The sequence below is a fragment of the Saimiri boliviensis genome, chromosome 5 (genome assembly GCF_048565385.1).
Source record: "Saimiri boliviensis isolate mSaiBol1 chromosome 5, mSaiBol1.pri, whole genome shotgun sequence".
Lineage (NCBI taxonomy): Eukaryota > Metazoa > Chordata > Mammalia > Primates > Cebidae > Saimiri > Saimiri boliviensis.
In genome coordinates this window covers 149,139,102-149,160,685 of record NC_133453.1, presented here as the reverse complement: position 1 = coordinate 149,160,685, position 21,584 = coordinate 149,139,102, and the positions used below count along the sequence as shown (strand labels likewise).

The 21,584-nt window shown below is 54.5% G+C and overlaps 1 protein-coding gene across 1 annotated transcript in view; it reads left to right on the top strand.

Annotated features, from left to right (window-relative positions):
* Positions 1–21,584, top strand: part of ATP10A (ATPase phospholipid transporting 10A (putative)) — a 162,782-nt gene that overhangs the window by 99,910 nt on the left and 41,288 nt on the right. The window contains 7 exon segments of the mRNA XM_003943686.4: positions 221–306; positions 10,498–10,604; positions 11,363–11,494; positions 13,557–13,687; positions 15,966–16,218; positions 19,925–20,142; positions 21,359–21,553. Coding sequence (XP_003943735.3) covers positions 221–306; positions 10,498–10,604; positions 11,363–11,494; positions 13,557–13,687; positions 15,966–16,218; positions 19,925–20,142; positions 21,359–21,553 — 1,122 coding nt within the window.

Here is a 21,584-nt window from a genome sequence, read left to right as displayed (position 1 = left end):
TCACTTACCAGCCAGTAACCAGCACTGGTCCTGCAATTTTCACTCGTCATAAAACAATTAACTTATTATAAAACGGAGAAGGTGGGTGCCTTGGCTTTCCACGGAGACTCTCAGGCAGAGTTCTTCCCCGTGAAATCCGCCTGCCGTGGACGTGAGACAGAAAAACATGCGCCTTTCAGAGCGGGACCGTCTGATGTGTCTCTCCGTGCTATTATTTTAGGTCTCCGAGTTCAATCCTTTGACGTTCACCAGCGTGATTGAATGCGAGAAGCCGAACAACGACCTGACTCGGTTTCGCGGCTGCATGTGAGTATCGCGCGTCGGCCTCGCCCGTCCTCCTGTCTGGTGACCGTGTAGACTGGTGTGCACACACGCTCACTTAGGAAGCGTGCATTGAACACTCTGCCACATGGTCTAGCTGTCTGGGAACGTTGCCCCGCACCTGAGCCTTCCCGGCTGCCTTTGGAACCGGCGGCTAAGAGCCTGCGGTCAGCAGAAGCTTGCGGCTGCTCTCTGCCAGGAGGAGGTCCCGCTTTTCCTCCCTCTAGCAGGCCCAGGGAAGGTGATGGGTGTGGCCAGGCACGTGTAGCTGACCACACGTGGCCCCATTTCGTGGAAGCAGGAGTGGGCCGGGTGGAATTGCATGGAGGCATGCTTCCACCCGTCACTCAACAGGTAGCTATTGATAGCCTACCACATGTGGGGCCCGTTCAAGGCTCCGGAGGTAACAGAAGTTCCTGCCTTTGTGTTTATTTTATTCTAGTGAGGGGGAAAGAGAGACAATTAAAACCAATGAGCGTCACCTCGAGTGTGTCTAGTAGGCCAGCCCCTTCCTGCTCCGAAACGGAAAGACAAGGTGGATCAGGGCGCAGGCCTGGCCCCGTGCTGGCGCTTGCTGAAGCCTCATGATAGGGAGCAGCAGAGGCCACCTTTGTGTCTGGAAATTTCCATAATAATTGGAGTGTGTGTGTGTCTGTGTGTGGTCGGTGGCATGGGGGCAACATGGAAGAGAAGTAGGCATTGCCAGGACGGAGTTGCTGAGTAGCCTGCCTGGGCCCCTGCAGTTGGTCTCCTGGAGAGCAAGCCTGTGACTGGGCAGGTGGTGTTCCGCTGCCCTCAAACCCTGTTCCAGCAGCCGCGCCACAGCCGCCTCCCGAGGGCTCAGCCCACTCCCCTGCAGCCCACGGGGCTGCCTCTTGACGCTGTCCTGCTCTGAGGCGTAGACTGATGACGCCTGCAGCCACTGAGTGACCCAGGCCGTGGCCTCCCCACAGGCACACGAGGGTGTGGGGGTGCTCTGCTTCTGAAAGCGGCTCCGTTTCTGAGAGCTTTTGGTGAAAGTTTGAGTCTTCTGATCTGCCAGCACCTCTGGCATTGCCGCCTGTGCCCGGCACACAGTGCCAGGTGGTAGGGCTGGGGACGACCCAGCGGAAGTGAACTGTGCAAGGCAAAAGCTGAAGTTTGTCTGCAGCCAAGCGATGGCCCCGTCACCCACTGGAATTGCTCTTATTATCTGAGAATCAGACAGGCAGAATGTTAAATTACCCCTTAAAGGAGCCAGTTAAAGCAGAGTGAAACTCAACAAAATGTGAGCGTGTAACCCCTACGATCTGGGGAGGGAAAACTCACCTCGCCAGGCACAAACCGTGTCCTGTGGCTTTCAGGTCTTTCTTGACTCCTGGGCCTCTCCCCCGGGCCTCCTTGTTCCCTCGCCCCAAGAGCTTGTGTGCAGGGCACCATCCTCAGCACCGCTGGGCATCCCCAGGCACAAGGTGGCTACACAGAGCAGGTGCTGGGTTTCTAGACATCCAGACCTGGACCAACCCTTGTGAAGGGTGGGGCGCGGCAGTCTCTGGACCATGTTGAATGGTATCTCTGCTCATGGAGTAATTTTGGGGTGCCAGGTCCACCAAAAAAATAAACAACAAGGGATCAACTTTCATCTCTGAAGACCGCACTCCTGGCTCAGTGACCTTGGTGTGACAGGGCAGGGCCTGGCAGTGGAGGCACAGCAGGGACAGATAGGAAGGTCTGCAGCGTGCTGGATCCCACCGAGCCCAGGGAAGGTGACCGCCCGCTGCCGGGGTGGATGAGAGGGACAGGGTCTGGCGCAGGAAACATGAGGGGCATCGTATCGCTCAGCCACTGTCTCTAGCAGTGTGGCGGGGACAGGAGTCTCAGCCGAGGCCATCAAGCGGCTGGGTACCAGCCAAGTGGCTGCACCCGCCACTGGCGCTATGGAGGACGCCTGTTGAGTGGGTGCCATCTGGCCGCAGCCAGCCAGCCAGGCCCACCGGGGCTTCTCCAGCCTGTGCCGCCAGCAGGTGGTGTCACGTGATGTCCTTGCCGGCACGTTGCCTGAGAAGAGCAGCTCCCCCAGCGTGCGAACCTGTCCTGCTCTGCCCGCACTCATGCCATGCTGTCTCCTTGCCTACACCACCCATCGTCCGACCCTGGTGGAGCCCTGATGCCTGGGCACAGGCACCGCCTGGGTCTGCGTGGGCACAGCCAGTTCAGGCCCCTGCACACCTGACCCTCTTTAACTGTGGTTTGCCGTCTTCACCAGCCAGGGTGTTTTGGGCTTGCCACAGGGTTGTCAGGGTGTGGACGGCTCCTCTCCCAGCCAGACAAGTCAGGAGGGTTCTCTGGAGGTGGAGCAGCAGTGCGTTAATACCTCCACCCATGACTGTGGGGCACAGCCGGAGGGAGCAGCCCTGGGCCGGCCCATCAGCCTGGAGAGGACCGGGGCAGCCTCACAGTGAGGAAGAATCCCGGGCAGGAGTGCTCCCTGGGGCTGCAGTGCTCCCTCGGGCAGGCGTGCTCCTTCCGGTAGGGCCTGGTATCGAGGTCCGTCCCAAGCAAATACAAAGGAGGTCTCAACCCCATACCAGTCCTGATGCCCAGGCAGGGCACTAAGCTGGTACCGGTCCTGATGCCCAGGCAGGGCACTAAGCTGGTACCGGTCCTGATGCCCAGACAGGGCACTAAGCTGATACCGGTCCTGATGCCCAGGCAGGGCACTAAGCTGATACCGGTCCTGATGCCCGGGCAGGGCGCTAAGCCGGTACCGGTCCTGATACCCGGACAGGGGGCTAAGCCGGTACCAGTCCTGATGCCCGGGCAGGGTGCTAAGCTGGTACCGGTCCTGATGCCCGGGCTGGGTGCTAAGCTGGTACCAGTCCTGATGCCCGGGCTGGGTGCTAAGCTGGTACCAGTCCTGATGCCCGGGCTGGGTGCTAAGCTGGTGCCTGTCCTGATGCCTGGGCACGGTGCTAAGCTGGGAGGCGGTTCTGCCATCCAGGCTGGGAAGTACTTCAGCTGCAGAGCCCGTGCTCTGGTTGGCTGGTCTGCCTCCTCCATGGGCCTCCCTCCAGCCTCCATGAGGCAGCACTGCCAGGTGGCTCCTTCGTACCGCAGAGCCCAGGAATGCCGGCACGTCTGCTCCCTTTCCGACCAGTCATTCCCAACTTGAAACATGAACCGTTTGCACTTGGAGAACAGAACTCAGCTTGGATTTGTAGCAAGAAGACCCAAGTCTGAATATAGGCTCTCCCTCTTCCCTGGGAGGTGGCCTTGGGAAAGTTACTCTGCCTTTCTGAGCCCCGACCTTCTCCTAATCCTGGAGGTATCATTGCCCTGTGAGCCTCACAGGCGGACCTGACAGTCATGTGAAGGAGTGTATGTGAAGACAATATGGATGAGAACGTGTCACCAGTGGATGCTCCCAGTAGAAGAATCTTAGACAGAAAGTGGATTGGCAGTTGGCAGGGTTTGGGGGTTTGGGGGTGTGGGGTGAGACAGGAATGGGAAGTGACTGCACATGGGTCTAGGGTTTATTTCCAGCATGATGAAAATGTTCTCCTCAGCCGGGCATGGTGGTGCACTCCTGTGATCCCAGCTACCTGCGAGGCTGATGTGCGAGGATCGCTTGAGTCGGGGAGGCAGAGATTGCACTGCACCATGATTGCACTCCATCCTGGGAGACAGAGCAAGACCTGGTCTTAAAGAAGAAAATGTTCTCGTATTAGCTGGTGGTGGTAGTTGTGCAACTCTGACGATACAAAAACAAACACACAAAAAACAAAAACTAGGCTGTGCAGTGGCTTACGCCTGAAATCCTTTGGGAGGCCTGGATGGGAGGATCACTTGAGGTTAGGAGTTCAAGACCAGCATGGACAATGTAGAGCAGGCGTCCCCAAACTTTTTACCCAGGGGGCCAGTTCACTGTCCCTCAGACCGTTGGAGGGCTGCCACATACTGTGCTCCTCTCACTGACCACCGATGAAAGAGGTGCCCCTTCCTGAAGTGCGGCGGGGGGGCCGGATAAATGGCCTCAGGGGGCCGCATGCGGCCCGCGGGCCGTAGTTTGGGGACGCCTGATGTAGTGAGACCTTGTCTCTACAAAAATCACACACACATACAAATGAGCCTGGTGTGGTGTTGCACACCTGTAGTCACAGAAACTCAGCAGGCTGAGGATGGCTTGAGCCCAGGAGACCCAGGCTGCAGTGAGCTGCGACCCCACCACTGCACTCCAGCCAGGACGACAGAGCGAGACCCTATCTGAAAAACAACAAAACACAGCACAGAACTGTATGAACTTCAAATGAGTGAACCTTAGAGGATGTGAACTATGTCTCAAGCTGGCAGAGAAACAGTGCTAGGAGTCTTATTATTCAAGTGCCCTTTAAGGCCGCATTCTTTGGAAGGATCCCGCATGGTGAAGCCCTCATGAAATCTTCAGAGTCAGGATCTGGAAGTGACGTCACTCCCACCTTCTCCAGCTGCTCGCAGCACTCACTCGCCAGCCCTGCCCTTTGGCATCGCCCGGAGGAGGCCTCCTGTGAACGGACACCTGGCTCAGGCTGCCCCTGCTGATTGTGCTCAGCCAACTGATGGCATGCGGTGACCGCAAATCAATGGAACATTTGCACTTTCCCCCAAAGAATAAAGCAAAGAGGTTGGCTGGTGGATTGGTCATCGGATGTCAAATTCCGTCTCACATTGTAGAGCTGGTTCCTTTGTTCTCTCTTCAGATCGTAGATGTTTGCTTTCTATGCTGGGGTGCTTTGATACTGGATGCACGCATGTTTATAACGGTTATGTCCTCCGCCTAATTGACTCTTCTTTGTCTCTTAGGGCAGTTTCTGACTTAGCCTATTTTGTTGGATACAGAGAGCCAGCCCTGCTCTCCTTTCTTAGGCCACAGGCCCTGCAGAGCAGAGATCTGAGCTGGAGGCTTTTACAACCACATAGGGCCGGCGTGAGCACCAGCTGCATTTTGGGGTAGCCTCTCCGCCCTGGCAGGTGACACCCTCCAGAGAACATGGTTAGTAAAGGCGGCAGGGCCGTCCCTAACACACAGCTGTCACGGTCCCTGCCCCCTCCAGCCTGGTGTCTGGTTGGAGCCTTGCGTGGGCTGTATCCAGATGTCCTTACTGCCAGAGACCAGGCAGGAAATGAGCTGCATCAGCTAGACTCATTAAAACTGGAATGTTTTAATTTCACCTTGTCACCTTTAATTGACAGATTTATGTCTTAAAAATATTGGAACATCAGCACAAAACAGTTTGGTAATTACCACACTTACTTCTATTAGATTAACAGAAACCTGAGCATCTTATTAAAGAAAATGCTGCCCAGGATTTGACAGTGGAAGGGATTGTCCACATCTCCTTCCTCTCAGTCACGATCCCTGCAGGAAACAGACTGTGTACTTCAACGCGCATAGACGAGGGGGGATGTTCGCTAAGGGCACCTCTTTGCTAAGGTCTTCCTGCTGGAGTGGGTGGATGTAGGGGACTCACTGGGGACAGAGCAGACACTGGATTAGTAGCCGCTGAGCAGTCACTGCCATGAGGCCCCATGGGGAACCATGGCTCAGGGACTCATGACCGGGAGATGCCTGGGGACACTCGTAGCCCTGGTCAGTGACACTGCCAGCCGGTGCTGCCTCTCTAGCGGGGAGCACAGAATAAACTGTCTTGTCTTGTCTTTTTTCTTCTTTTTTTTTTTTGAGATGGACCATCGCCCAGGCTGGAGTGCAATGGCACGTTCTTGGCTTGCTGCAACCTCCGCCTCCCAGGTTCAAGTGATTCTCCTGCCTCAGCCTCCCTGAGTAGCTGAGGAGGCATGTGCCGCCATGCCTGGCTAATTTTTTTTTTTGTATTTTTAGTAGAAATCGGGTTTCGCCATGTTGGCCAGGCTGGTCTGTAACTCCTGGCCTCCAGAGTCCTTCCCCCTTGGCCTCCCAAAGTGCTGGGATGACAGGTGTGAGCCACCACGCCCTGCCGACTCCGTCTTTTCTCGCCTTCAGCCCCCACTCCAGTGTCCTTCCTGTCATCCACACCGGATGCGCCCAGCTCAAAACCAAGGGCCAGGCAGCCTTCACCGTTTGCCAGGCTCTGAGGCGGGCACTGGGGTATGCAGTGGACGGGACGCGAGCAGCTCATGTTTGGAAGTGAAGACACGGAGACAGAAGGAATGCTGCGGGCCGGCCTGGCAGGAGGGCCTGGGAGTGTGGTGTGAGGACCGCCCCGAAGGCGGCAGCCCCTGAGCTGCCTCAGGCAGAGGCCGGCACGGAACAGACGGAGCGTGCTGTGCGAGCGTGGCTGGGGCAGAAAACGTCAGAAGCCACCCCTTCTGTGGACCAAGCGGGGGCTGCAGAGCAGGCGGGCCTGCGTCCAGCCGGAGCAGTGAGGAGCCCTGCAGGGAGCGTCACACGCGAACGCCCGACTGTCCCGGTGCCCGCGTGGGCAGGAACCCAGGCCTCTGCAGCGGAGGCCAGCACGCGTGTGTTGCAGGCTCCAGCGGAGACGTGCAGACGCCTGAACCAGAACAGAGTTGCCCGGAGCCAGAGAGAAGGGGGCGCGGATGGAAGAAACGGCCGCAGGGGAGGTTAATGTGCAGACGAGGTTGAGTGGATGTCAAATGACAGGGACGCAAGGACCACCAGTGACCCGCTGTGGAGCCACCACCTGGGGCGCGGCAGGGAGGAGGGTCTGGGGCTCTGGCTGCCGGAGGCGACGGGGAGGAATCGGCTTGGAGACTGCGGTCCCTGGTGCCCGGGCTTGTGCGCTCCTGCCCGGGGCCGGGGAGGAGACGCTGAGCACCGCTGCCCTGAGCCACCGCGTTTGAGGGGAGGATTCCCACCTGTCGGAAACGGACGCTCAGTGCCGCAAGGAAAAATGAGCACCGACAAAGGATCTCTTAGCAAGGAATTTTGCCTTGTGTTTACTTCCTGCACTGCAGAACGGGTACCCTCGCCAGCCATCTTGCCACGAGACTACACTGAGCAAAGGAAAAGCAGACATATTTATCCCTGACGCATTTGGGGTCGTCCTTGCTGCTGGGTCTGATCTCTGCTGGCTGGAGCCAGACCTCACAATCTAAAGTACACCCCGATTGGCTCACAACTCAAAACTTACAGGTAAAAGCAATGGCGAGCTGGCACATGCCTGTGAGCACGTCCAGCACAGATATCTTTGTTTAAGTGCAAGGACACAGAGCATGCTACGTGCCTGTCAGCATGGCATGTCCAACAGCTGCATAGGATACGGCTTCACAGAGAGTTATTAGCATACTTACGATTTATTCTTTAACAAGAAGGGGAAACTTGGAAGAGGATCTTTGACTTCCCACGCCACCCCAGTTGCCGGTCCTTGTCAGCACCTCTGATGGTGGCTGGCCCTCACTTTCTTCACGTGCGGGGACTCAGGTGAATGAGGCCCATGACCAACAGCAGGTGAGCTCAGGAAAACGTAACGCCTGCTGAGAAGAAACACAGTCGGGAGGTATCAGGCGAACTCTGCCGCTTCCCGTGGGGCCTGCGTGGGGCACGTTCAGCGAATGGCCGGCGCGCTCACCGGACGTTGCTCTCCTCCGGGTTTGGTTGGGAAGAGACGGGTCTGATGAGTCAGCAGAGCTGGGGACTCGGACTGCGTGAGGCCTTCTAAGTGGCTTAATTCAACGTTAAAGGGTGTGTGTAACTGCTGGGGCCACCGAAACAGAGTGCCACAGACCGGGTGGCCTTACCAACAGACTTGTGCTGCCTTCTGGTTCTGCAGGCTGGGAAGTGTGAGCTCAAGGTGTCTGCAGGACTAGTGGCTTCTGAGACCTTTCCTGTTGGCTTGTGGAGGGCAAGATGCCTTCCCCTTGTGTCTTCACATGCTCTTCTCTGTGTGTCTCTGTGTCCTAAACTCTTCTTAGAAGGATCTAGTCCTGTGGACTAGGGCCCACACTAAGGACCTCTTTTTTTAATTTTTGACAGAGTCTTGCTCTGTCACCCAGGCTGAAGTGCAGCGGCGCGATCCTGAATCACTGAAACCTCCGCCTCCCGGGGGAGTTCAGGTGATTCTCCTGCCTCAGCCTCCTGAGTAGCTGGGATTGCAGGCGCCCACCACCATGCCCAGCTAATTTTTGTATTTTTAGTGGAGACCGGGTTTCACCATATTGACCAGGCTGGTCTCAAACCCCTGACCTCAAGTGATGCACCTGTCTCTGCCTCCCAAAGTGCTGGGATTACAGGTGTGAGCCACCACCTCCACCAAAGGACTTCATTTTAACTTATCTCTTTGAAGACCTTGTCTCCAAATACCGTCGTATTCTGCGGTCCTGGGAGTTAGGGCTTCACCAGCTGAATTCTGAGGGGACGCAGTTCAGCCGTGACAAGGGAGCTGACAGCTCACGTTCTTAAGTGCACCTCTGCGGAGCTGAGCCGCGTGTCTGTGTGGTCCTTGGCCAGGGCTCAATCTCTCAAAAGCCCCAGGCAGCCTCCAGCCCAGGCACCAGGCACCCGATGGTGCTGTCATTCTTCAGCCTCCCCTTTCTGACGTGGGGCCGTTCATCCAGGAGTGCGTTCCCGTCCCCTTTGCATCGCTCTTCCTTCTGGTGTGGGCCTTGTATAGGTTGGTGCGCCTGCATAAGGTTCCAAGTTTCTGTCTGGCTTGGACTTATCAGAAATCACAGTAGTTGCTCAAAAGTCAGTGTCACAATTAAGAACACTCAATGCAGAACCTTTTTCTTGTTTCTATCAAGTGTATGGTTTGTCCTTAGGAAGCACAGCCTGAACTTGGAGATGATTTGTTATTTTCTTCCGTCCCAGTGGCTGCGGTGGTGGCTTTGACTGTTGCTGGAGAAGTCCACGGGACACACGTGGTAGGAGGTGTCCTCACTCCGCAAGCATGGAGCAGGGTTCAGTACCTAGGGGTGTCTCGTGCCTGCCAGGCTCTCGATGTTGTGGCTGGCAAAGTGGGTTTCCGTCTTGAATGCCTGTTTAAAGGAAAACCTCCCTCTGTCTTGGAAAGGCGAGGGGAGCTGTAGTCACAGCGCTGGCTGAACAGCCCTTGTGTGGCCCCTGCGTCGGCTCTGCAGAAGAACCCTTGCTGTTGGTAAATATCTGACGTGTAGGAAAGCCATCCCTCCAGCTTGCATTTCAGCCTTGCCTCTGCCGCTTAGCGTCTCTTCTCCACTGGGACTTAGAGTTCTTTCCCTGGTCCGGGGGCTAAGAGTTGGCAGGAGGGAAAGGCCTGCAGGGGTCCCTGGTGACCCGCTAAGAGCCGCACCGGAAGGCTTTGGACTGTGCGAGTGTAGGGAATGTGTGCGGAGGGGGTGTGGCTATGAACAGGTGGCCTCTTGGAAGGCAATTCCTTGGCGGCCCTGCCTGGTGGGTTAGGCTGGGCCCCTGCTGTGGCTCTGGAAGCCCGGATCTACAGCAGGCCTGGGCTACGGTTCCGGTTATGAGCCCCCCCACCGCCCCCGTGACCTGTGCATCTGGCTCCTGCACCTCCCCCCGTGACCTGTGCACCTGGCTCCTGGGGCCACATCTGTCCCAGTGCAGTCCTAGCCCGAGGCTGCCCAGCCAGCATGGGTCCTTAGCGGGCCAGGAGGACAAGTTTGAAAACCAGTAGCTTCAGCTTGGACTGTCCCTCTGAAACCAAATAGCAGCAAAACAATGTATAGAAATGTCTTACGGAATTTCCCACATTGCAGAGCACACAGATTAATATTTCTAACAACACTGTAACCTCTTGTAAGAGAAAAGGATGTAAACAGTGAAACCAAGGTCATCTCCTTTTGTCGACAGATGTTTGTATTTTTGTGACAGCTTGAGGCTGTGATGAGGAGTCACAGTTTCTGTGTTGAGCAGGAGATACGCAGACACCACCTAGCCAGCCTCCCTTGGCCGGTTAGGGGTCTGCCCTTTCCAGCGGGGGTTAATCCTGGAGTGAAAGCAAGTCCATGGGCGAGCTAAACAAACCCCAGGCTCTCGAGCTGCTGCCGGACACCCAGGGGGTCGTGAACAGCAGCTCCGTCTCAGCGCTTACAGAGACCCACAGGGCGAGCCACCCACTCTTGGGGCCCCCTCCCCGCCCCCCAGTCCAGACCCCGGTGGCCTCTCACTTGCACCATGTCAGCGCCTTCCTTCCTCAAGGCAGTGCCGCTGCAGACATGAGGCACATGCCCAGCACGTGACACGGGCCAACTGTCACTCCACAGCATACACGACAACGGGAAGAAGGCCGCGCTGTGCAAGGAAAACCTGCTTCTGCGAGGCTGCACGCTGAGGAACACGGACGCGGTGGTCGGCATCGTCGTCTACGCAGGTAGGTTCGGGCACCCGGCGCCACCTGCCGCCACACGCCACACGCGCTGTGCTCCCCAGCACTTCTCCCTCCCTGCGTTCTGATCACAAGAGCAGCATGGCCGGGCGCGGTGGCTCGTGCCTGTAACCCCAGCACTTTGCGAGGCTGAGGTGGGCGGATCATGAGGTCGGGAGTTTGAGACCAGCCCGGCCAACACAGAATGGAACCCCGTCTCTGCAAAAAGCGTAGCCGGGGCGTGCTGGCACGTGCCTGTAGTCCCAGCTACTAGGGAGGCTGAGGCAGGAGAATCACTTGAACCTGAGAGGCAGAGGTTGCAGTGAGCTGAGATCGTGCCCCTGCACTCCATCCAGCCTGGGCAACAGTGACACTCCATCTCAAAAAAATAAAAAATAAAAATAAAAGAGCGTAACATAGTCCCCCGTTGTAAAAAGTTTGGAAAACTAGGAAAATGGAAAGAAGGCTGGGCAAAAATTCTTTGAGCAGTACCTCCACCCAAAGTGTTCTTTCTTGGCACAAGAGCGTATTTTTTCCACTTCTTTCTCCGCAGTCATTGTATGTATAAGACTCATTTAATTTAACTTTAATTCATTTTATTGTATTTTCAGACCTGTTCAACAGGAAGTAAGATTAATTTTACGGAGCTTCTCACCTAAGCACCAGCAAATGGCAGGGTGGAATTCCCTGCATGCCGCCCGTGCAGCTAGCTGGTCCCTTAGCTCCAGGCTCGGACTCACCATGTCCCTTTGCCCTCCCGACAGGACATGAGACCAAGGCTCTGCTGAACAACAGCGGGCCCCGCTACAAGCGAAGCAAGCTGGAGAGGCAGATGAACTGCGACGTCCTCTGGTGTGTGCTGCTCCTCATTTGCATGTCTCTGTGTTCAGCGGTCGGTAAGTTTCCCAGACAGATCGGAAATGAGCGGGGACCAGGCCGGAGACCAGGCCGGTGGCTCATGCCTGTAATCCAAGCACTTTGGGAGGCTGAGGTGGGCAGGTCATTTCAGGTCAGGGGTTCGTGACCATCCTGGCCAACAGGATGAAACCCTGTCTCTAGTAAAAATACAAAAAAAATAATAATAATAAGCCAGGCATGGTGGCTCATGCCTGTAGTCCTAGCTACTCGGGAGGCTGAGGCAGGAGAATCACTTGAACCTGGGAGGCAGAGGTTGCAGCAAGCAGATACTGAGCCACTGCACTCCAGCCTGGATGACAGAGCAAGACTCTGTCTCAAAAAAAAAAAAAAAGAAAGAAAGAAAGAAAGAAAAGAAAAGCAATGAATGGGCCCCAGGTGAGTTTGGCAGGCTGCCCCCAACGTGCAGACCTAGCACCCAATGGTTAAAACACCGGTTTCTCACCGACTTGAATTCAAGGGCGGCCAGCATCAGCACAGGCTACATGGAAACACCTGGAAGAAAGGATCTTGCAGAGTACAGCTGTCCCTCGGTACCCATGGGCGGTCGGTTCCAGGACCCTGCCATACCAAAATCTTCAGATACTCAATTCCCTGACAGAAAGGGAAACAGTATTCACATATAACCCACCTGTGCCTTCCCATATACTCTAAATCAGCAGTCCCCAACCGTTTTGGCACCAGAGACTGGTTTTTTTGGAAGACAGTTTTTCCACAGATGTGGGGGTAGTGGGGGATATGGTTTTGGGGTGAAACTGCTCCACATCATCCGGCACTACCTAGATTCTCATCAGGGCGTGCAGCCTGGATTCCCCCATGGGCAAGGCACAGGAGGGTTCCTGCTCCTGTGAGAAGCTCATGCCGCCACTGATCTGACGGGAGGGGCAGCTCACCTAGGCACCAGTGAATGGCGGCGTGGAACTCCCTCCACACGGCCCGTGCAGCTAGCTGGGCACAGGGACCTGTGCACCTGGGGAATGCTCCTTCACCTGCCGCTCACCTGCAGCTGGGCAGCCCAGCTCCTGACAGGCCATGGACCCGTCTGCAGCCTGGGGAGCAGGGACCCTGCTGTAAATCACCTCTGGGTTACTTATAATGCCTGATGCAATGTACGTGTCATGTAGGTAATTGCTATGTGTTGTTTAGGGAATATACGCAGATACCATCTTTTTCTCCTAATATTTTCTGGTCCATGGTTGGTTGAATCCATGGATTTGGACCCCCCAGATACTGAGGGCCGACTGTAATGTGATTTTCTGGATTGACAGTTTCTTAGTGGAAGAATGCGCTCATCACAGCAGTGGTGATGATTCCAGGGGGAGAATATTAGTAAGCTGGTGGTGAACTAAGGCTACTAGCAGGAGAAGCACAGATGTGACTGGTGGGAACTTCATGAAAGAAGAAACAAGAGATGGCTGTGGATTCTAGGAGGGGCTAGCAGTTACGTTCCACATGGGCTCACACGAAGTGGGCGTCATGTGGTCTCAGCCCAGTGGCATGAGATACAGATGTACAGGGCACGCAAGAGGCTTCTGTTTCCATACGGGTGTGGGTCCAGTGGACCAGGAATGGGCATGACCGTTGCTTCCCAGAGACCCCCACATGTGAAGCATGAATCTCCGGGAAGGACAGCAACAGCAGTGTCCGAGCCCACTGACTGGTTTTTTTTGGGGTTTTTTTTTTTTTTTTTGCTGTGTATTTTGTGAGACTGGTGTTTTGTGAGATGCGTGTTGAGAAATTCCGTCTCGGGGCCTCGCGCTGCCGGCTGCCGGCACACGCGTAGCTCTGGGTTGGAACAGGTGCGACCACTTGGCACCAACAACGGGAAATGCCCAGTGTAGGAAGAGACCAAGTCCCAGCTCCTTCCTTGGATGGTAGGTGCCAAGAACATGGTGTGTCTTTGTTTTCCGACAAGGCAGAGCTGGCGGAGAAAGCCACCTGTGCTTGCATCGGGTAACAGATTAAAGCGCGCTTTAGTATACGCTGGCAACGTTCTTATTTTTCCGTTGGATGAACGACGTTTCTCTTTGAACGTTACTACAGGACACGGACTGTGGATATGGCGGTATCAGGAGAAGAAGTCATCATTTTACGTCCCCAACTCTGATGGAAGCTCCCTGTCCCCAGTCACAGCTGCAGTCTACTCATTTTTAACCATGATAATCGTCCTGCAGGTAACAATAGTAGCATTGCACAGTAATTGCTTCACTTTTCTGAAGAGAACTTAAAGTCATCGTACACTGCTCAGAATTCCCTATAAATTCTGCACCAGGGAGGACCACAGATATATCTGCCAAAAGTTCTGCCTTTTATTTTCCCTCCTAAATCATCTATGGGATCCTTCCTTGGGTGATTTTTTTTTTTTTTTTTTTTTTTTTTTTTTTTTTTGAGACGGAGTTTCGCTCTTGTTACCCAGGCTGGAGTGCAATGGCGCGATCTCGGCTCACCGCAACCTCCGCCTCCTGGGCTCAGGCAATTCTCCTGCCTCAGCCTCCTGAGTAGCTGGGATTACAGGCACGTGCCACCATGCCCAGCTAATTTTTTGTATCTTTAGTAGAGACGGGGTTTCACCATGTTGACCAGGATGGTCTCGATCTCTCGACCTCGTGATCCACCCGCCTCAGCCTCCCAAAGTGCTGGGATTACAGGCTTGAGCCACCGCGCCCGGCTTACCTTGGGTGATTTTTAAGTTAAAATACTCCTTTTCTGTTCTTAAGATTCTTGCTTTGAGGGTTTGGTTTGGGTCATCATTTTCATTTTGTTTTTCCTTTCAGTTACTTTTTTTAAAAAAAAATAGGTTTTATTTTGGAATGATTTTAAGGCTTACAGACAAGTTGCAAAAGCCTTTGCAACTTTCGCGTAAATCTTAAAATCATTCCAAAATAAAATTTAGTTTTCTAAATAAATTTTACACTGAGTTTCCATACGCGCCTCACCCAGTTTCCCCTAATGTGAACATATTACATTGTCACAGGACGTTATGAAAACTGAGATGCCAACTTTAGTCCTTTGCTTGTTTTGGTTTGGTCTGGTCTGTTTTTTTTATGACAGAGCCTCACTGTGTCACCTAGGCTAGAGTGCAGTGGCGTTATCTTGGTTCACTGCAACCTCCGCCTCCTGGATTCAAGCAATTCCCTTGCCTCAGCCTTCTGAGTAGCTGGGATTACAGGTGCATGCCACACATCTAGCTAATTTTTGTATTTTTAGTAGAGATAGGGTTTCACCATGTTGGCCAAGCTGGTCTTGAACTCCCAACTTCAGGTGATCTACCTGCCCTAGCCCCAAAGTGCTGGGATGACAGGTGTGAGCCACTGCGCCCAGCCCAGCCCTTTGCTTTGAACAAAACTCCAGACTTGTCTTAGATTCCACTAGTCTTTCCATAAATGTGCCTTTCCTGCTCCAGGATTCGGTTGAGGTTATTACGTTGCATTTATCTGCACTTATTATTACTATTATTAATTCACATGCCTTCCTGACATAGAAAGTCAATGACTGGCTGGCTGTGCTCAGAAAGGTCTGTGAAAGCGTGGGGAAGGTCCCAGCGTCCGGAGGGCGAGGGGGCAGTGAGATCGCCACCAACCTTCTTGGGAACTCAGTGACCAGTGACACTGGCTCAGCCTTTGCCTCGGAGGGAACCTTTGCTGTCTTTTATATGTGCTTCCTACAACAGGAAACAGTCATCTTTAACTCTCTACATCTTTTTTTTTTCTAATAAATGCAAATCTCGTCCTAGCCTTGAGCTAGGACTGTAGTTGGTGTTTCGTTACCACACTTCAGTTCCCAGGAGAACCGAGTGAGTGTGGGTGTGACATGCTGAGTCTGTAAACATTAATTCAGTATCATTACGCTACAAAAACAAATGAGTAAATAAACGTTCATTTTGAGGAGAATTGTTCTTCAATTATGAAGACATCACTGAATGATTTCTCAAAGCCCCTCTCCCTTTCTTCTGCGTTGTACAAGGGCACGGAATCACAAGCCCAGCGCCTGCAAAAAGACTTGTTTGCACTGCTCCCTGAACGTGGGGCTGTGTGTCCGGGAGACGGGAGCCCAGGGAGGGCCGGGGTCGAGTGCGCCGTGCCGCGTGGTGCGAGCTGGCCTCGCGTGTGAGGACCGACTGTGCCGTGATGTCTCCTCTCTCTTCTCTCTCCTGTCCTAGCCTCTCTCCACCACAACTGCTTGCTGCTCTCCAAGCCATGGGCAGCACACTTCCAGACACCGTAGCGGACCCCGCCCTGCAGCTGCTCCATACGCTGTCCTTGTTCCTTCCCTTTGCCAATACTCTCATACCTTTCCAATCCTGCCTCTAAACCAACCTATTTAGGCTCATGAAGGTACAGTATAGTCCCTGCTTCCTTGCAGCCATAGTCATTTGTTGTTTAAAGAGACTGACTAATTGCCCAGCTCCCCGGTCCTCACGGTCATTCCTCCTGGGTGCCTCGTCTCTTCCAGGTTTTGATCCCCATTTCCTTGTACGTTTCCATCGAGATCGTGAAGGTGTGCCAAGTGTACTTCATTAACCAGGATGTGCAGTTGTATGACGAAGAAACAGACTCGCAGCTGCAGTGCCGAGCTCTGAACATCACGGAGGACCTGGGGCAGATACAGTACATCTTCTCGGACAAAACTGGCACCTTGACGGAGAACAAGATGCTTTTCCGAAGATGCACTGTGTCTGGTGTAGAGTATTCTCATGACGCAAACGGTGAGTCCAGGGCTGGGGGGCTCCCAACGTGGGCTGAACCAGAAAGCTGCCCCATCCAGAGCTGCCTGGACACAGACACACACACAGACACACACAGACACACACACACATACACACAGAGACACACACAGACACACACACCACACACACAGACACACACACCACACACACAGACACAGAGACACACACACACACACACACAGAGACACACACACAGACACAGAGACACACACACACATAGACATACACAGACACACAGAGACACACATACAGAGACACACAGAGACACACACAGACACACACACACACACACACAGACACACACACACACAGACACACACCACACACACAGACACAGAGACACACACACACACACAGACACACACACACAGACACAGAGACACACACACACAGACACAGAGACACACACACACACACCACACACACACAGACACACACACACACACACACACCACACACACATAGACATACACAGACACACAGACACACACATACACACAGACACACACAGACACACCACACACACACACAGACACAGAGACACACACACACATAGACATACACAGACACACACAGAGACACACACAGACACGCATACACACAGAGACATACACACAGAGACATACACACACAGAGACAGACACACACATACAGAGACACACATACACACAGAGACATACACACAGACACACACACAGAGACACACACAGACACACACATACACACAGAGACATACACACACACCACACACACACAGACACAGAGACACACACACACACAGACACACACACCTCACAGGCTTCAGGGATTACTGATTCTCAGGGGAGTATAAAGACACCGCTGTCAGAGCAGCTCAAGCGCCTGAAGCCTGGCGCCATTTTTAGAGCAGGCAGTGGCACGGCTGCCCGCTCTGCACCTGCAGGGTCTGGAGTGCCAGGCATCCTCTTAAGGAAGCAGGCAAGCCACCCGCGGGGAGCTCACTTCGAGGCATCCCATCCCCTTGCTCTGCCACACCAAGGGACAAAGAGACGTCGCTCTCAGCCATCATCATCTGGTCACCAGCTGAAAATCCTCAGAAGGGCACTGGCTCGTTCATGCTGCATTCTCTCCCCTGGGACAGTGTCCCTGGGAACTGGAAAGAAAGGAATCGCCTCACTCCCAGTGACTGAAGCGGTCCCCACTCCCACCTCTCCTTCCTCATCCATGGCTGCCTCCCTGCAACCTGGTGCCTGGGGGAGACGCCAGCTGCCGAAACCCAGGGTGTGACTGCAGGAAAGGGTGCGCACCAGGGTCCCTGCCGCGGACATGCCTGGGCTCCACGTCCTGCCTGCAGCAGAAACGGAGACCGTGCGACGGAAGCAGCAAATCAGAACCGGACAGGGATGCGAGGGGCCTGACCGGGAAGCTGCTGTGTAGAGGGGTTTGGTGGCAGGCATCTGCTGGATACCTGCCATTTTTGTGAGCTTTTCTTAAAACCAGTAATTATCCTGGAAGCCATAGTCTTCCTCAACATAAAATGAAAGCAGTCATAGCACACAGAAGGCAGAGGAACTGACCCTCTCTGTTTAAAGTTTAAGTTGCCACCCAAAATAGATGGTCAGTGACTGTGCTCCATCCACTCGCCCAGCCTCCTCCGGCTCCCTCTCCTCCCCCCTTCCCTTCTCCTTCGCTCCTCTCCTCTCCCTCCTTCCTCTTCATCCCCTCCCATAATTGCTAAACCTCAAAAGCAGAACTCAGCAGAGTCATAAGGGGATCAGAGACCCGGGCGGTCAGTTCTGCAGCAGCGCTTCAAAGCCGGCCCATTTCAGACAGACATGAGGAACAGGTTTTGAGATCTGTTGCACAGCAGGTGACCAGAGGCAATAAGAATGTATTCTACATTTCAAAATAACCGAGAGAGTAAATTTTAACTCTAACCATAAAAACATGATAGACGAGTCCAGTGACAGATGTGTTGCTCAGCATAATTTAATCATGCCGCGTTGTACACACGTGTCAAATGTCACACTGCAGCCTGCAAATGTATACCATGTTGACTTATCCATCAATCATAACAATAAATTTAAAAGATAATAATAAAGCCGGACGCTCAGGCTCCCCGGGGCAGGATCCCAACTTAGATTACAGAAAGATTCTGACAGTTGCCAAATGCTACCATAAAACCAGAGAGTTTCCTTGCCTCCGAAGACACAGGGAGCATTTCCGGTGATGAATGAAACCTCGTGCCTCTCAGCAGCCGTTGCCTGGATCAGCTGTTGACAGGCACCCAGGCAGGGAGCAGTCATCAGCCAGTTATCTTGTGATCTGACCTCTCCAGATCTAACTTAGATCTGAAATTCTGCAGGATTTCAGAGGGACTCTTAGTCCCAAGCCCTGCTTACGGACCAGAACCGGCCGTGGAAGCCTTGAGTGTGCCCTCTGACAGCCTGGCCCGGTGACCTAGAGCTCACTGGCTGTGCAGGCCCAGGAGGAGCCCCTGACGGATGGTTCCGTGGCGCTCCGGACCTGCGGGCCCACTGCTGGGGGATGGTGGGATGGGGAGGTCCACTTTCCTGGAGGCTAAAGCCCAGCCCGTCACCTCACGCTGGACACAGTCAGGCATCCAGGTTTTGTGTGTCCTTGCTTATGGTGCACTGGGCTGATGTCACCTGAGAGCTGGTGAGACGTCCTCGGGGCGGGAGGGCATCTGCTCCTGGAATTAGGGTCTCCCTGAGTTGGATTCCTGGCACTGACGATTACTCGGCCTCGTGACAGTGGGCAGGTGACTTACCCTTTTTGTCCCCATTTTTCTCATCTCTCCCGGAGGGTCTGTTAAGAGCCTGGTCCATGTGGCTGGCCAGCTCCACAGGTATCTCCCTGTCTGGCCTCTCGACGGCCCGGCTCCTTCGACTCAGCACCACGCCTGTGCCTGAAGTTCTGATTAAATGCTTGTTTTGATGAGTCATCCTCATAAATGGCCTCCTTTCTGCTCATCCACGGAGAAACAAGCTGTCCTCACTGGGCAGAACCCAGAAAACTGGTTCAGAGCCTTGGGTCAGCAAGAGCCACGGGTTAGCGAGAAGCCGCAGCCAGGCACCTCTACCCGGGTGCTGGGCGCGTGCACCGGGTCATGGGGAGTTTGCTCAGCAGGGCCGCCTGTAGGCATGAGCACAACATCACGCTCCAGGTCCTCTGGGATGGAGTTTCAGAGCTGAGTCCAAAGCCTGGCCTCAGGGGTGCGAGCTAGGCCATAGCAGCCATAGCACACATCAGACGGGAGCAGACGGTGCCTACTGCCCACGTGGCCCTGAGCAAGGAGCCCAGCACCAAGTGCACACCGTGGTCCCAGCGTGGCTGGAAGGCCCGCCACCCTCCCTGCCCCGGCCACCTGCTGCCCCAGCCCACATACCTAGGCCCTTCCTGAACAGAGGGGCTGCACGTGAATCCGTTTCCCTTCCCCGCACTCGTGCGACCTTAGAAAGCTCTAAGTCCTCTGAGATGAAAGCCAGTCTTCTCATCTGAGAAACAGTTGAGGCTGTCAGCCTCCGCAGGTGGTCCCTAGCCCTTGCTGTTAGGGAACGAGGGGGGTGAGTGCTCCGGGGCTGCCCTGCCGGCCGGAAGCCTCGTGGAGCCTAAAACACCCCGAAAGGGTTCTGTCTGCCCAGCCTTCCCCCACCGTGTCTCACCCTGCACCCTCTGCCCACAGCGCAGCGTCTGGCCAGGTACCAGGAGGCAGACTCGGAGGAGGAGGAGGTGGTGCCCAGAGGGGGCTCCGTGTCCCAGCGTGGCAGCATCGGGAGCCACCAGAGTGTCCGGGTGGTGCACAGGACCCAGAGCACCAAGTCCCACCGGCGCACGGGCAGCCGGGCCGAGGCCAAGAGGGCCAGCATGCTGTCCAAGCACACGGCCTTCAGCAGCCCCATGGTGAGTGCTCGGGGCCCCCCGCTAGGGGCCGCGGCCACGTCCCCTCCACTTTCACCATCCCCCGCTCATTGGAGGTGTCTGTATTTCATCCTACACGGTCGCTGGGCGTTTGGCTCTGCTCAGCAGAAGGTTTTCCGGCCAACACTTTCTCCTCACCGTTGTCTTTTCCAAGACGCTGACACGGCCCCTTTGCCTCGGCTTCTAAAGCTGGTTGATTGCTGGCGAGCCACCCAGAAAGGGTGACGAAGAGGAAGCCCGTGCTGCCAAATAAAACCTCAGGACAAGATGACAACAGCTGACAAGCAAAGCCAACGCCTCCCGAGGGAGTTTTAATTAGCCCAAACCCATAAAATACTTTGTGCCTGGCCCTGTCAGCCGCCCGGCCGTGAATGCATGGACCACCGTCACCCGGCAGAAGGGAGCAACAGCCTCTGCAAGAGCCTGTCCCTTCCGAAACGTTTTCCCCGCACCGCAGGGAGGAAGCATCCCCCTTGCTCACTGTGTGGTGGCCTCATTCTCTCATGTGCTTCTAAACCCACAGAGAAGCTGCCGTCTAAGCAGGGGTGACCTAGAGCTGTAGACACTGATTGCTGGGTTTCCACAGGGCCCCTTGGAGTGGGGGCTCTCCCGCTTGGCAGGAGGGAGTCTGCATTGGCACAGGGTTTCCTGACAGCATTTTTCAATACCATTCAAGAGTATTTAAAGTATTCAAACCCTCTCCCCTAGCCACTTAGCGATTCAGCCAGAGACTGCTGCATATGGAAGTGTATCAACGTGTACATTACATCAGCAAAACGGAAAGAAATTTAAATATCCAGTGATAAAGGGATGGTCAAATAAATGATGACATGTCCATTTTGAAGTTGTTGAAATGTGTTTTTCAATAGTTCTTAAAAGCCCGGAAAAGTTCAGACCATTAATAATGTTTTGGGGAAAATGGGAAGCACCAGTATGTATATAAAATCTTCTGCTGATGTAAAATGTAAACGTAGAGCAGAAGGACCACAGGGCAGCGCGGAAGTGTGTTTTCCACAAAGTAGACAGAAGCTAGATACGTTTTGTGCAATTAAAATGACAAGTAGTTTACAATGCTAAGATGGCATATATGTATGAGAGATGAAGTTCTGTTTACAGCAAAGCACCTTAGATAGGCACGCCCCAAGACGCTGGGCAGGCTGCTGGTTGCGACTCACGGCCAGCCTCCCTTTCTCCCCAGGAGAAGGACATCACGCCTGACCCGAAGCTGCTGGAGAAGGTGAGTGAGTGTGACAGGAGCCTGGCCATGGCGAGGCACCAGGAGCACCCGCTGGCCCACCTCTCGCCCGAGCTGTCTGACGTCTTCGACTTCTTCATCGCACTCACCATCTGCAATACGGTCGTCGTCACGTGCCCGGATCAGCCACGTCAGAAGGCAAGTGCTGGCGTGGCCCTGAACTTGACCT